Here is a 14132-nt window from a genome sequence, read left to right as displayed (position 1 = left end):
CCAGCACTCAGCTCCTTTATCTTCTCTGTTTTAACCCCTTCAGCTGGCTACAGTACAAGGTAAAGTGTATTTAAAAGGTTTTGCTGTTACACAGAAGCATAGCAGAATGTACGTGATACATTAAGAGGCTTTTTCATTGTAATATCAAAGTTTTTGCTTCATGATAAGCTTCTACAACAAAGATCACACCCACCTATCCCTGTCCCCTTAAACATTTCCTTTTCTTTCAGAGGTTAAAGCAATAATAACACCCTCCTTCCCTCAGTAAAAACTTGTGTTATGTCATTGGGGTTGAATATGTCATTGGGGCTGTGAGTGTACAGCTTGCTTTGTGTACCCACATCATCACTCACACAGCAGCACATGTGCATGTGCAATATGGAGGATTATTGGCAGRAAAACACATTTATTTTCATTCCTCCTGTTAGGCTTTTACACAGTCACAATGTGTAAAAGAAACTGATTTTCTATGTCTTATGGAATTTAAAAGTTAAGAACAGTAACTGTGGAAGCCTTTGATCCTCTCAAGCATTATTTTACCAACACATGAACTGTAAATTGTACAGACTCTTGTATTTTCATCTTAAACACTTCTGAGATTTTAAGCTACAACTGTTAACCTTGCACTGAAATGTCAACATTCAAGTGAAATCCTTGCAGCTGCTGTTTTATTTGCTACCTAACTTCCTCTCAGCCTCACAGTTCAACCCACAGCTTATGGTAAATTATCTATGCCAGAAGTGAGGGATTTCATTTCTCTGAAACCCAATTTGGTCACCAAGCACAGCCCTAGTCCTCCAACAAGATGCCTCARGAAAGTCAAAAGAAACCCCCCGTGAAAGGGAGGTTTTCATTACATTTTTCACAATATGAAATGCTATTCTGAAGAAACAGTATTTTAGGACCTAACACTTGTCAGGAATGATTACAGACCTCACTGCAAGCTCTGATGTCCACTCWCCATTTATGTGATCTCACACCTTTCCCTAGCTCGATGCTGCTTAAAAAAAGACTTAAAAATGACTGTCCAGAGCTGCTGGCACAGCCTGTGATGTGGTCACAGGGGTGGCTCAGTGCTGACAAGCACAAGGYTCTCCCTTCCCAGCCTGAACCCCAGTGGGATTTGGACATGAGACTTTCCACATGGCAGTGCTGGATSAGGAGTATGGGGAAAGAAATCAAAAAAGGGGGGCTGCTACTTAAAGGTTGAAGTTTGAAGAACTACATCACATCTCTTTATAAAAATAAACAGAAAAAAAATAAGAGCAATGTTTTATCCTCTAGGTTACATTTAATCAACAAGTGCAGAGAAAAATCTTCTTTGCCCCTACACATTTGCAATTTATGGTGGCTTTTTTAAAAGCAGTTATTACAAAAAGCTTCAGGTGTTTGCAGATACTTCAGAGAGARCGAAACATAGCTCAAGTCATGTGCCAACTTTTAAAATTTACTTTTATCTAGCAGCTTATTCTTTGAGTCAGGTGTTTTGTCATAACAAACTGAAACAAAGGCTTTTTTTATTGCTCAAGATATTCAATGGCTTTTGTGTTCCTAGCGTCAGCAGGAACGTCAGAGGATTGTATCCAAGGAGCTAAATGTGCAAGACCTGGGGTCAAAGCAGCTGAATACACCAACCTCAGAAAACACAGACAATGAATTGCAAATGACACTCAAAACAAAACGGGAAAAAAACCTTCACACAGAAAACTACAAAAGAACTCCACAGACACTGAATTGGCTTTCTGTACACACTGATCCTGCTTAACTGTGTGTGGTAACTAACCAAACCTTCTGAGACTAATAGTCATAAAATAGAGACTCGGGGGTGGGGGAAACATCATGGGATGGGGGAGAACTGTAAGGAAAAAGATTGCATCGCTCTTCTTTCCACCCACCCAGCATTTTAAAAAAAAATTAAATAAAGAACATGCATCTTGCTGTTTTTCTGCTCTTTGGATGCACTCAACRTGACAGTTCAGGAGGAGTCTCCCAAAAGGTGCAGTGTTTCAGCTTGGAGCACACAGCACAAAATAAATGGTGGAGTTTTAATGAGCAGATATGACACTGTCAAATGAAATAATAAGTGATTGAAAAATTAACTTTGTTACAGTCACTTTGCTGAGGCGTAACTTGCCCTCTTCATCCAAAGCAGCAAAAGCCCAAAAATCTAAACTGTGGCTGTGGAAATGTTCAAATAACTAACCACTCTCTTTCACACTTGATGATTCTTATTCTCTGATTCAGTGTTAACTATTGATATATTTATTTTTAGGACACTTACTCAACCAGTCAAGGAAATGCTCCTCAGTCTGTGCTCTGCCTCTCTTTGTGAGAACACTTTTTAACTCTTTTTTGTCTGGAAGCACACAGCACATTGCAGCATAAAGAGAAAAAAAACCCCACTCTCCCAATCCAGCAGATATGCTGAAAACTTGAAAGTCATGATGATTAGTAATAAAACCTAACAGAAAAAGCAAAAGTGTTCCAGTTTATTCAAATTTTCTTTTAAGTGTTAAGAACGGTAGATACAGTCTTCATTAAGTAAAATTAACTGGTACTTTYTCACATTAATTTTTCCAACTTTCAGTGGTAAATTATTTTTTTCTCAAAGTTAAAAAAGTGCTCTTTTACTCTTCCTAGCAAAGCTTTTATGTGAACCTAGAAAGAATTTCTCTGCTTGTCACTTTTGCTACACAGCTTCAAAAAYGACACAACACTTCACAGAAGAATAAAAAAATGAACTCTTACCCATGGCTTGTTTTCCCATGGCACACTGGTAGGTGTTTCTTGGGGACTGGTTGTGGTGAGGATATGGAATCAGCCCAGCACAGACACCCAAAAGTGTGAAAGGCTCAATCTCCAAGTGGGTTGTATCTCTTAAAAGAAACAGTACCAATTATGGCAGGCTTGTGAATCAAAAACTTCAGTAGAATTTATTTAATTTAGCAGTATATCATACTACTTCAAATTCAATTCTRTCTGGAAAATCTATGTCAGTGATAATACTTCAATTCTGTTCAGGAGAATCYAAGTCAGTATGAACTCAAAACATGGATTCACTACGGGATTTTGATTTTTATTACAAAAACATAACAATTTTCTTTTGGCTTTAAGTGTTTCCACATGAAAAGAAATGAAGGAGAAATAAATCAGGGTTTGTGAAATTCCATAATRGAGGAAAAGCCTCCAGATAACAACAACCTGAGGGAGCTCAGTAAGACAATAAAACATTAGTTTATACATAAGACCCAAAAAGCCTTAAGGAATCTGTTCCCATGTCATGAGAGCCCTCTGCATCAAACTGCTAATCTCAGAGATCCAGAAATCCACTGGGGAGATGGAAGAAGGAAGAGCAAGACAGATTCAGGTATTAAAAAAACTATTTTAGTTTTCCAAGGTTAGCTACATCAGAAAACGAAAAAAACATCTGTCTCCAAACCAGATCCAGTGCCATAGATATGTGACATAATAGAACACTGTTTGAAAAGCTCTGCAAATATTTTGGAAGTGATGATGTTGTGAGAAGACGGAACTGATGAGAGGTAAAAAGACAGGGAAAAGGAGTGAAGACTGTGACAGACAATTTGTTCTACMTGGCATGAGCTTCAGAAGAGAAATYCCATGCTCAATAAAGAYAAATCAYAGCATGCACTGGGATGCAAGTGGAGAGACTAATAAYGAGGGATGAAGTGTACAATAAAGCTTGGCTGGAGCAGATATGAATTTAAATCAAGATAAGTAATTAGGAAATGGTGAATTATGAAATACAGATAATTATAACTAAACCTATTCAAAGCCCATCTTTCACATCCTGGATTTATTACACAGAGCTTTGGTTCAGGCACACGTTGCTTCTCCCAGACACATAAACCCAATGCACTCTGAAAATCCCATCTTTAATGTTGGACTAGCAAGTATTTTGAAAGACCATCTTTCAATTATTTAAATAAATTAATTTGATTACTAAACTTTAGGACTTTGCCAAGGAAATGACTGAAAAATCTTTATTATGGGAAGACTCAAAAGGCAGCCAAGCACCTAAAGCTAAGGAATTACCCACAAGCACATACAGACTGAACACAAGTGCCAGCAGGAAATTACATGAACAATATATGCACTACTGGAAGAATAATGAAATCTGAAAGCTGAAGAAAAAAAAAAAAATCTGGAAATCCTGAAGAGTAAGCCAACAAAGCTACCTATCAGTCCTAGAAATCTTTATAAACCACAAATGTGCCTGAGCAACTTAAAAATCACCTGCTGGCCAGAGGACAGCCACTATTTTTCTCCATTTGATAAAAAGTAGCTATGTTAACTAAAGCCTGTCTTCAGAAAATCCCAATGGTAAAACCCAAACTGCAGYCAAGTAATTGCAAAATGGTCTCGAGAGCCAGGAGCAAACAGAGCAGAGACTGCTCCCCCATTCTGCAGAACTCCACAGAACTTCTGACAATTTTCAAACAATAAAACCAGAGGCTCGAGACCTAATGATGGTGAAGTCTGAAAATTTCTTCACAGGAAATGTGAAGTTTTTGAGTGCATGGAGCTAGATACATTGCATACAGAGTATCCAACAAAAATCTTCTTCCAGTGAGGTCAATCCTATTCCAACCTACACAGATCCCAGAACCTTATGAAGTATTTCCCAATGCTAATGGGAGACCTTCAAACTTTACAGGGCAGTTCAGTTTCTGTAGGTCAAAAATGCAACTGCCCAAACCAGTCCCAAGAAAGGAAGTCAAGCTCATGAATTTGAAAAGCAGAGTTACAAATGTGTACGGGAGAAACTGAATCCATTAGAATTAAATCCTCCAAAGGAACTGGAAAATTAAAMAAAAACCAAAGAAAACCCCTTAATTGGATTGGAAATGTAACAAGAAGATACTGTAGCTAAAAGAAGCCCATATTACAAAAGGAGGAATGGTAGTGGGATACTTTATAACAGCAGATTGCATCAGTTGTATGACCAGAACAAGCYGCACCAACATGGTCACACCATTTAAAATGCAAAAAGGGGATCCACAAACCAACTACTGAGGATGTAGGAAATACCATGACCCAACACAAGGAGCAATGTGCTCACATGATGCAAGCTCAGATATTTATGGCACTGATTGCCACTGCTAGCACTGAAGCTAAACTACAAGCGAGTTGATGGACAATTCAAGAATCTTCCAAACTTCCAGGCAGTTATGGTGGAGTCATTTCCTCACACTGGTCCATGGGAAGTTCAGTGTCTCCTCCTCTCTTGGACCAAACAGTGATTTTGTATGATACACTCTCATCAACCTTCCTAGCTGACTAACTTGTTCTGTAACTTACAATTTTTCAGCTCTGGTGCTTTGTGGAATTTATTAATTTTTTGCAGAAATTACATCAATTGTGTGTGCTCTTCTCTGCTGATGTACAYAGAACTCAGTCAAAAGCAGGCAAGAATAATTTCCTAAAGTGATAAAGTCTTCAAAAGCCTGGGCAGGAGCAATGCAATTTAATTAGCAGAGTTAATGCATTACATTTAGCAAAGATTCAAGATAATGCAGGGTCTTACCCAGCTGCACTGAAATCACTGAYCTATTTCTGTTAGCTTCTAGGAGTACTTGACCAGGACAGATTATTTAGAAAAAGAATTTTCTGCATAAATTAACTGACCAAATATTTCATGGAGGTAACTTCTATAATTTCATATGCAGCCTTCAGTTTACAGGATATCGTAAGAGAAATATTAAAAATCAATAAAAAGATAGGAGGACTTAAAAATTTAAAAGAATCCTTCCTTTCCTGTGGGTTCTTTAATCACAGTCAGAAGACAAGAATGAAAAAAAAAAACACACCAGGTCCTTCAGATATGTGGAAAACAAAACAAATCTGGAAATCTTTCTGAATTAAAAATCACATACCAAAAATGGTTTTAAGACATGTGGTAAAGAATACACACAATGATGCAGACATTTTAATGAGGGTCTATTATACATCCAAAAGTCAAAGGAAAGGTCTCATCATTTATTTCTTCATTCATTGTAAGGTGCATGTCCAGGGTCCCTCWACAGCCAGAAGAGAAATTTTCAAACAACAACCATGATATGCTAAAATAATCCAATAAAATGTGGAACCATTTGCCTTCTGGGTACCTACTGGATCAAGTTAATTATGTTGAGCAGCCCAATTATCAGAATTTTTTTAAAAAGCCAAATTCAGAGAAAGAAACAATATACCTTTGAGTATTTCATATTTTTGWGTTAATAGCAGGAACAGATCTCCCAAAACCTAAACCAATATTTTTAACTTCCCATGGATAATTCAGGATGTGTGCAGAAGATTTCTTTCATTAGCTTTCATCTGRAGTCATTTCAACCATTAGCAAGGGACAGCATGTACATGTGAAAACAGGAACATTATTTATGTTTGCATTTCAGAATCACCCTGTGAAAGTTTTTCCTGTATCAGTTTTTACTGAATGCAGACTTACTTGTTGATTGTATTTTCATACAGTGCAATGTTRCAGTCATTTTCTTCATTCACATCCAAATACTCGACGAGGCCTTCATGCAAGAAGTCTTCAAAATTCCTACAGAAAAATTAAAGATGACACTAGAAGCACTGTCTTACATTTCTGTGAACATGAAATATTTAGCATATATATTAAAGGAATGTACTAAGTAAAGTTAAACYAGATAAATACTTCTACATGAAAAGCAGAAGTACTTTCTACATGAAATACTGACTGACTGAAGAATCTCCACACAGTATTTACTTGGTGAAGATGAATATGGTCTGCTTGAATTGTGTACCTGTATCCCTGAGCCAGTTCTTCCATATGTTTGTTTGTAACTGCAGGTTTTTGCTTCTTGACGATTATGTAAGGCCTGAAATTAAAAAACAGTTAAAAAAAAAGGATTGTCATAGCAAATACTTCAGCAGGTAACTCAATTTATACTTACAGAAAGTAAGTATAAATTAACAATAGAAATTAACTATAAATAGGGTTATTTATACTTACAGAAAGTAAGTATAAATAACCCTGCTTATGCACAACCTATTCTATAAAATACTTAAAAAATTTATTGACCTTTAACTGATAAATCCATTTAAATACAATCAGTAACTATTCAGACCTCAGTTTGATGTATTGTCTATGAAGAACTTAAAAACTCTACCAGAAAAATCAAGACTTAAATTTTGAGGTGAAAGCCGTTTTTTTCCCCCTTTAAATCTTTAAACTAAAATTTTTTAAGTTTTCCCTTCAGATTTTGATGATGGCTTTAAAAACATTTGAGATTTCCCAATCTACAAAGCTAAGAAGAGCACTCAGTACTGTGGTTATTGCAGGGATTTTATAAACACTAAGTGAACAGTTCCTGCTCAAATGTCCACATGCAAAGATGAATTYTGCAATTGCCCCCATGATGCAAAGCACAGGCAATAATTATGGGTGACCTCTGATGAATCTATAAATTTCAGCAGCACATGGATCTCTGAAGGCTTCCCTAGCACACAAAACCACTGACACAAAGGATGGCACGCAAGAATGCAACGTCAAGGGCTGTTGCTATTTGGACAAGTYGCTTTTAGAAGGAGCAGCAAATAGATACAAGATACTTGTGAAGCCCCCTCTGAAGTCTAAATAACTGTTAGAAGACTAATAAGCACTTTTGAATGGTTAAYAGGGATATCTGAACAATTGCAGGGTGAGGGGTGCCACAAATCAAACTTGGTAAACTCTTGCAAATCCATGATTTCCCTTGCTTTTATTTTACAAACWGGAAGCTTTGCTGCCATTCCCCCAACTACAGATATTAACTCTGACTGTAAAGTGACTTCTCTGCCACTGAAAATGCCCCTAACTCAGGATCTCTTGACCAGGTCATTAATTGATGGTTTGTACATTTACTATTTTGGAGCCTCTGACATGCCTCAAACTGCATTCAGCCTGCTCTGAGATTCCATTCATGAAATATGTGGAATGCCAGCTGTAGTTTTGACTGCTGCTTGGTTAAAACACACACAGTAAATGCTAAAATATGGATATATTCATTAACCCATTCTGCTTCTTCCAACCTCTGTCTGTTTTGAATGAGGGTAATTTAAGGAGAAAAGAGATTCTCAAGTCTTACTGAATTTTCATAAATCTGTTCCTGTGAAAGTCTTAGCCCAGTGTACTTCCAGTGCATGGAACAGCATTTATAGTGAGTWCAGCAGTGAATCAGTAATTCTGATGAGAAGTTTACCTGCACAACCTCCCTCCATCAGAGGAAATGTAGACACATCTGTCAGACAGATTTGTAGAGATGGAAACAAATTCGTTGATATAACCCGCCCGACGCATTATCCGAAAGGTGTTGACTAATTTCTGGTGATCACGTATGACACCAAGGATGTTACCTGTTCAGAGAGAGAATAACCACCTGGTTATTATTATTCTTATTATAATTATTATTATTATTATTGTTGTTGATATTAATAGCCTCCTTTGCATATCCAAAACTCTATTTACAAATTCTGATCAGCTGTGGCATGCATAGAAGTACTTCTTGTTTTTTTGCAAATCATGACTTGTAAAATTTTCCTGTTCCTGTTTTTCCTGGCTCTTTTTTCCTCTCAATTCAAAATTGTCAAAATTTCACAAGTCATCTACCTGCACTCTTCCAAAYAGCTTGAGAAACCAAGTGATGTGCTTCTTCCAGCTTTTCTCAAACAYGTTTCTGTTCAGGTGCCCATTCATCAGTTGGTGCACAAGTTAACAACTCTGAAGTTTGCAATTTCACCTGTACTGAAAAGGATTCAAGGTTTCCAAGAACAGACCAAGGAACTRCCCTGCTGCCTTGTCAGAAATTTTAGAAATTCCTGATATTTTTGATACATGTGATCACTCACAACAGCATCAGAATTCATCTTTCAGGTACTTAGCTCTACTTAGCAGGGCACTTTAGCTCACACTTAAGTATTTTGATGCATGAAAAAGAGAGAGGAAAATTCATTTAAAGAGTCACCTGATCAAAGTAAACTCAATATATAAAATTAATAACTGTGGTCACATTTAAACTAACTTTAAAGGCAAACACAAAGGATAGTTTAAGGAGTTTAWAAGACAAGAGGAAGGTCTTTATAGCTTAAAGAATTTGTATTTAACAGATTTACTGCCATCTTAGGTCACAAGCTTAAATCAGGATCAAGTCAGTAATCCACAAGTTTAAATTTTTTATGGATTAAAGCCACAAACCAGTGCACTGAACAGCAACTTGGCTTGCCTCACTTAGTATTAGTTCATCTGCATTTGGGAACTCATCATGATCTTGCTCCATACTGCAAACTGAGSTTGTTAGCAGAAGAAGAGTCCAATATTTTGGCTCTGAGCTCCCCTTTGGACCATAAAACAAGACAGAAGAGAGTGCATGTGGTTTCACTGAACCTTATCTTTAACACACTGCTACAGAACAGCACAGGAGAGGAATGCAGTTTGGACAATTACTGCTTTTATGACACTGGGAAAAAGCAGGAATGAAGAACAACTGCTGTTTAATTCGAGGCTAAACTGAGAACTTACTCCTGGTGACAGACATCACACACCAGCCCCTGGATGTGGATACTGCTGACAAAAGGCTGTTTTGAAATCACAACTGCAGATTTAAAATCAGTATTTTGAAATCTGACACCACAATACCTGTTGTTTTAGAAGCACTAAAAGATCAGCTGTAAAAGAAACACGGATGTGCAGATGCAAAGCACGTGTGCCACATCTTCCCTTTAACCAAGAGAGGCCTCTTTCCCAAGGTCTAATTTTTCTAATCTTGCACAAAGCAAGATATCCCTTTCAAAGGTAGTTTCAAAGAGAATAGCACTGCCAAACTTGGCAAACAACTGATGTTTTGATGTTTCCTTTCTGTTTTCAAAATAATGCATGAATATATACAAAAACATAAAAAGATTACAGAAAACTAAACACTTTCTGTAAAGAAAAATCGGAATTTATAACAAATTTAACAGTTATTTTCTCCTAAAAGCACTTTGTGAATGGCAMCTCCTTTGGCCAATATCTGAAAAACCAAACAAACCTGTAGTTGAATACACATATTTTTGTGCCTATTTATGCAAAAACAGGGCTGAAATTCGGCAAAGCTTCCATTTCCCTGCTACACACATCTGCAATCAGAGTTCTGCACACAACTTCATGCAACTGTCATCATCTGGCCTGTCTGCTTTGCCCAACCCCACCAAAATATTTGCAGAGGAAATGATTTGCACGTGGAAAGGAGCATCTGCAGCTGAGTGTGCTCCAAGAACTGTAGGAGCATTTTGCAAGAGCAGCTCTCCATCAGCAACAAATGAGAGTCAAGGCTGTGAGAAGTAACTTACCATTGAGAAAAACCAGGAACACGTTTGGGTATGAAAGCTCTTCACCACAGAGCAAATTGACATCTTCAACTCCAAGATTACTGGCTAATTTAATAATTGGGCCATCTTCCATATCTGTAGTAATGTGAGTCATGAGGGCAAGGTTTTTAACCAAACCACAGGCCTAGAGGAAAAAACAAAAAAAAAAAAAAACCCACATATTTTATCCCATCTCTTCCCATGTATTAACACCATACTTACTTTTTCCTCCCTGACCTGTACTTATGACTGACAAAAACAAAAAGATGACAAAGTATAAAGTGGAAGAAATTAAACAAATTAATAACCCTGAAAATCTGGAGACGAGAAAGATAGAATTTTCTATATCACACTGCAATGTAATGTTTAACATTTACAAGCTAATAAAAAAATAGGCACTGAAGTAGATTTTAAGTTAACCAACCATGTATAACCCTGTATTTCTCTCTTCAGTGACTCAGCAACATAATGGAATTACAGATCAGTCTATTTATCTATTTGCCAGGTATCCTGTATGTTCTAACACAAACATYAAAATTTTTCAATGAAAAAGTATCTTAGTGCAATTTTATTTCAGCTGCTTAATGAAACTAGCTTATACTGACTTAACCAGAAAGTTCAGAGCTCCCTGACAAGTATTTTCTATTAGAAAAAAAAAGAGGAAAAAAAAAAGAAAGCAAAACAAAACAAAAAGACTGTCAGAATCAATTCTTTGGTTGAAATACATACAAAGATGCTTTTCTTCCTCAAGCTAATGGCTAAAGAAATACTAGTACATGTTTCCAGAAACATTGCAGGTTGATGCTGCAACTTCAAAACAAAATATTTACGACAGAATGAAGGGTGGGGGGGTTAGGACTCCTCTCTTTCTGCTCGCATCAAAAGAGAGCAAGAATTTGCACTGCACAAACAGGGGGCCTCATGTCATTCTCATATAGCCAAATGATTTCAGAACTGTTTCCAGACAGTCCATGAAGGAGAAAAAAGGCAATACAGTCAACAGGTAGGATGCCAGGAGACACACAAGTTGTTTAATCAGGCTGAAGATAATTTATCTATCTCTCCAGAAACCTCCTCAGAATTATTCCTCTTATGGAGTATCACCTGCTTCCAATCAAACAGTGTCTCCATTCCTCAGGACAAGAARCACAGAAAGCAAAACAGAAAATCCTCACCTCTCCCTCAGGAGTGTCAGAAGGACAGAGCATTCCCCACTGGGATGGCTGCAGTGATCGAGGACCGCTCACTTTCCTGGTCTTTTCAAACTGGGAGGAGATTCTGGTCATCATCCCCAGAGCAGAGATGTAGGACAAACGGGACAAGACCTGTGTCACACCCTGGCGGTCCATCTTGAATCTCTTCAGAGACCAATTCCCCTGTAGAATAAAATTCATGTTTCCAAAAAATGTCTGCAGCTCATCCTCATCTTGGCTATTTSCAGTATCTAGACAGAATGAAATCTGAGGAGCTTTGCAAAACAAATGTTGCCCATTTATATAAATCAATTTTCTAACTACTTATCTGCATATAAAGTTCTAGTTATAGCAAATCTGTACTAAGGATTAAAGAGAAGTTGAAATAAAAGGATCCTCTTTCAGATGAGAGGATACYTTTGCTACTACATATTCAATCAAACAAAATCCTCAATCTGTCTCACAAGTAAATCAATACTCAAATTTAGTTACATTAAATGATTTTCTGGTTTTGTTTTATGGATATTTTTTGAGAATTTAAAAAAGAAAAAGGGTCTTTGGAGTGACATTACAGTAGATCCCGCAAGCTTTCCCTTTTGCCATTTTCCATTATTTGTTACTTCTGTAGGAAACACAGACATATATGCTGGAAAAGTCTGACATCAAAGCCCTCTTTATTTTCTTGAAACCTTGTGTTTTTAGAATCCAGAGGAAAAAGACTCCCTGATGTGTCTCCTCACAGATGAGAGTGTRTGGGCAGGAGAAGTAGGTCTCCCCAACTTTTATTTGGGCTACACAGAAATGGGAAATCCATGAACATCTCAGAGGTTCTGTGTTTCAGGACTGTCCCAGGCACTATTTGTGGTTTTAATTAGGAGAACAGAGGGGCTCAGAGCATGCTGCAGGACACAAACATGTTTCCATGCCAAGCAGTTTTAATAATCTCTACTGTAATCTCAAAATTTGTGCTATAATTTTTGCCTTGATGACATTTACTCCATAGCCAGTTCTCAGCACCTGAGTCAGTAGATACAGTAAGCTTCTGTCTGAAACACTATTTTCTCCAGACACCCATTACTGGTCAGTCCAAAGATTTTCCCAAGGATTCCCTTCTGCTAATTCTTGYAGCCTTTTTGACAAACTCAGCTCACCAATACTAACAAATAATTTGAAGCTCACTTGCTATAAGACACCGGAATCCTTTTAGAGGGTGACTTGCTTGGCTTTTTTTTATTTACACTTTTAACAGCAATCAACAGGAAGAAAACACCACCCATATGAATGATTTTGTTATGTGCTTCCACTGGAGGGACCATCAATCTCAGATTTGCAACAGAAAGTGGGATGAAAATGCCCAAGGGCAAGTCAGCCAAAAGAAACCTTTTATTTGTTTGACATCCTTGGGAAGGGTTCACTCATTGACCATTTAATTCCTTAAAGACTAGGAATTCTGAGAATAGAAGTGGAAGAAAACAATAAATCACTAGCTTTTCTTCACATTAGAAATKATTTCATCTGTAGGCTAAATTAGTATGTGGTTTCTCCATTGCTGCCTAGAAGAGACTGAAATAAAAGAACGGGGGGAAAAGGGAGGTGAAAATGGTTCCTGAAGAAATCTTACAAAATATTCTTTAGGTTTTGGAAGGGACAGACTGACTCCTTCAAAAGTTGTCCAAATACGAAAAGAAAAAGAAAAGGAAAAAAAGCCAGAAAAACAGAAAACAAACAAACAACCTCCCCCCAAAAAACCCAACAAAATGGAGCCAGCGCAGGTGTGAGACCACCCCCAGGTGAGAACATCTCATTGTGAACTCCCATGAATGGGAAGTTGCTCCTTCAGAGCCATCATGTGATTCCTCAGATGCTGAAATGCCCATTAGGTCTGTGGCTGCCTGCCCTACCCTCCCTTCTGGTGGAGCTGCAGCAAATATATATATAATATATACATAAAATAAAAATATAGATAATACTGAGCACCCCTGCAATGCTGATGCACGAGGGCTCTGAATTCTTTTGCATGCCAYTGGTGTAATTATGAATCTGCTCAGTTATTTCATGCTCTTTGAGACTATCATTGAAGCATTCTGGGGAGATTGGAGATTGTCATTTCCAAGAATGATTTTTACAGTGTTTGCTTAAATCTCTTGAATAGTATGCGCTGGGCATTGTTCCTGAGAAATTATTTTTCAATGCTTAAGAGCAGATGGTGYTTAACTGCTCATGTGGCAGTAAAAAGAAGTCCAAAGACAGAGGAAGAATGAAGACTTTACTGAATATGGACTGAATATTTGCAGATTTATCTCTGTCAGTCCAAATGGAAAAACTGGCACGGGCTAGAAGAAAGCACTAGCATTTACAGAAACAAATCTGTCAATTGTTTTGGTTACATGCACTGTAGAGATTTAACTACATTTGGGGCACTCATAAAATTAAACAGTGATAAGCTTTAACACTGGGATTTGTAAGTTACAGACTGTTGGTGGTTTTGGATGCAATATGTGGAATTAATTTTGTTTACAAGAACCAAAGGAAAACCTCAGTTTCATGCTAGGCAGAAAAGCCTTCTCAAGA

General features: G+C 37.4%; 1 protein-coding gene across 1 annotated transcript in view; it reads right to left on the bottom strand.

Annotated features, from left to right (window-relative positions):
- POLR3B (RNA polymerase III subunit B) overlaps window positions 1–14132 on the bottom strand; it is a 68532-nt gene that overhangs the window by 30733 nt on the left and 23667 nt on the right. Inside the window, exons 14-19 of the mRNA XM_057382675.1 lie at window positions 11544–11744; window positions 10351–10513; window positions 8226–8379; window positions 6789–6863; window positions 6467–6565; window positions 2749–2876 (exon numbers count right to left, since the gene is read on the bottom strand). Of these exons, the coding sequence (XP_057238658.1) occupies window positions 2749–2876; window positions 6467–6565; window positions 6789–6863; window positions 8226–8379; window positions 10351–10513; window positions 11544–11744 (820 nt within the window). The remainder of the gene's footprint in view (window positions 1–2748; window positions 2877–6466; window positions 6566–6788; window positions 6864–8225; window positions 8380–10350; window positions 10514–11543; window positions 11745–14132) is intronic.

The sequence above is a fragment of the Malurus melanocephalus genome, unplaced genomic scaffold, assembly GCF_030028575.1.
Source record: "Malurus melanocephalus ecotype Western Australia unplaced genomic scaffold, MMel_1.1 scaffold_578, whole genome shotgun sequence".
In the NCBI taxonomy this organism is placed as follows: domain Eukaryota; kingdom Metazoa; phylum Chordata; class Aves; order Passeriformes; family Maluridae; genus Malurus; species Malurus melanocephalus.
Note: the sequence above shows the minus strand (reverse complement) of the source record. Positions and strands in the feature narration are given on the sequence as shown.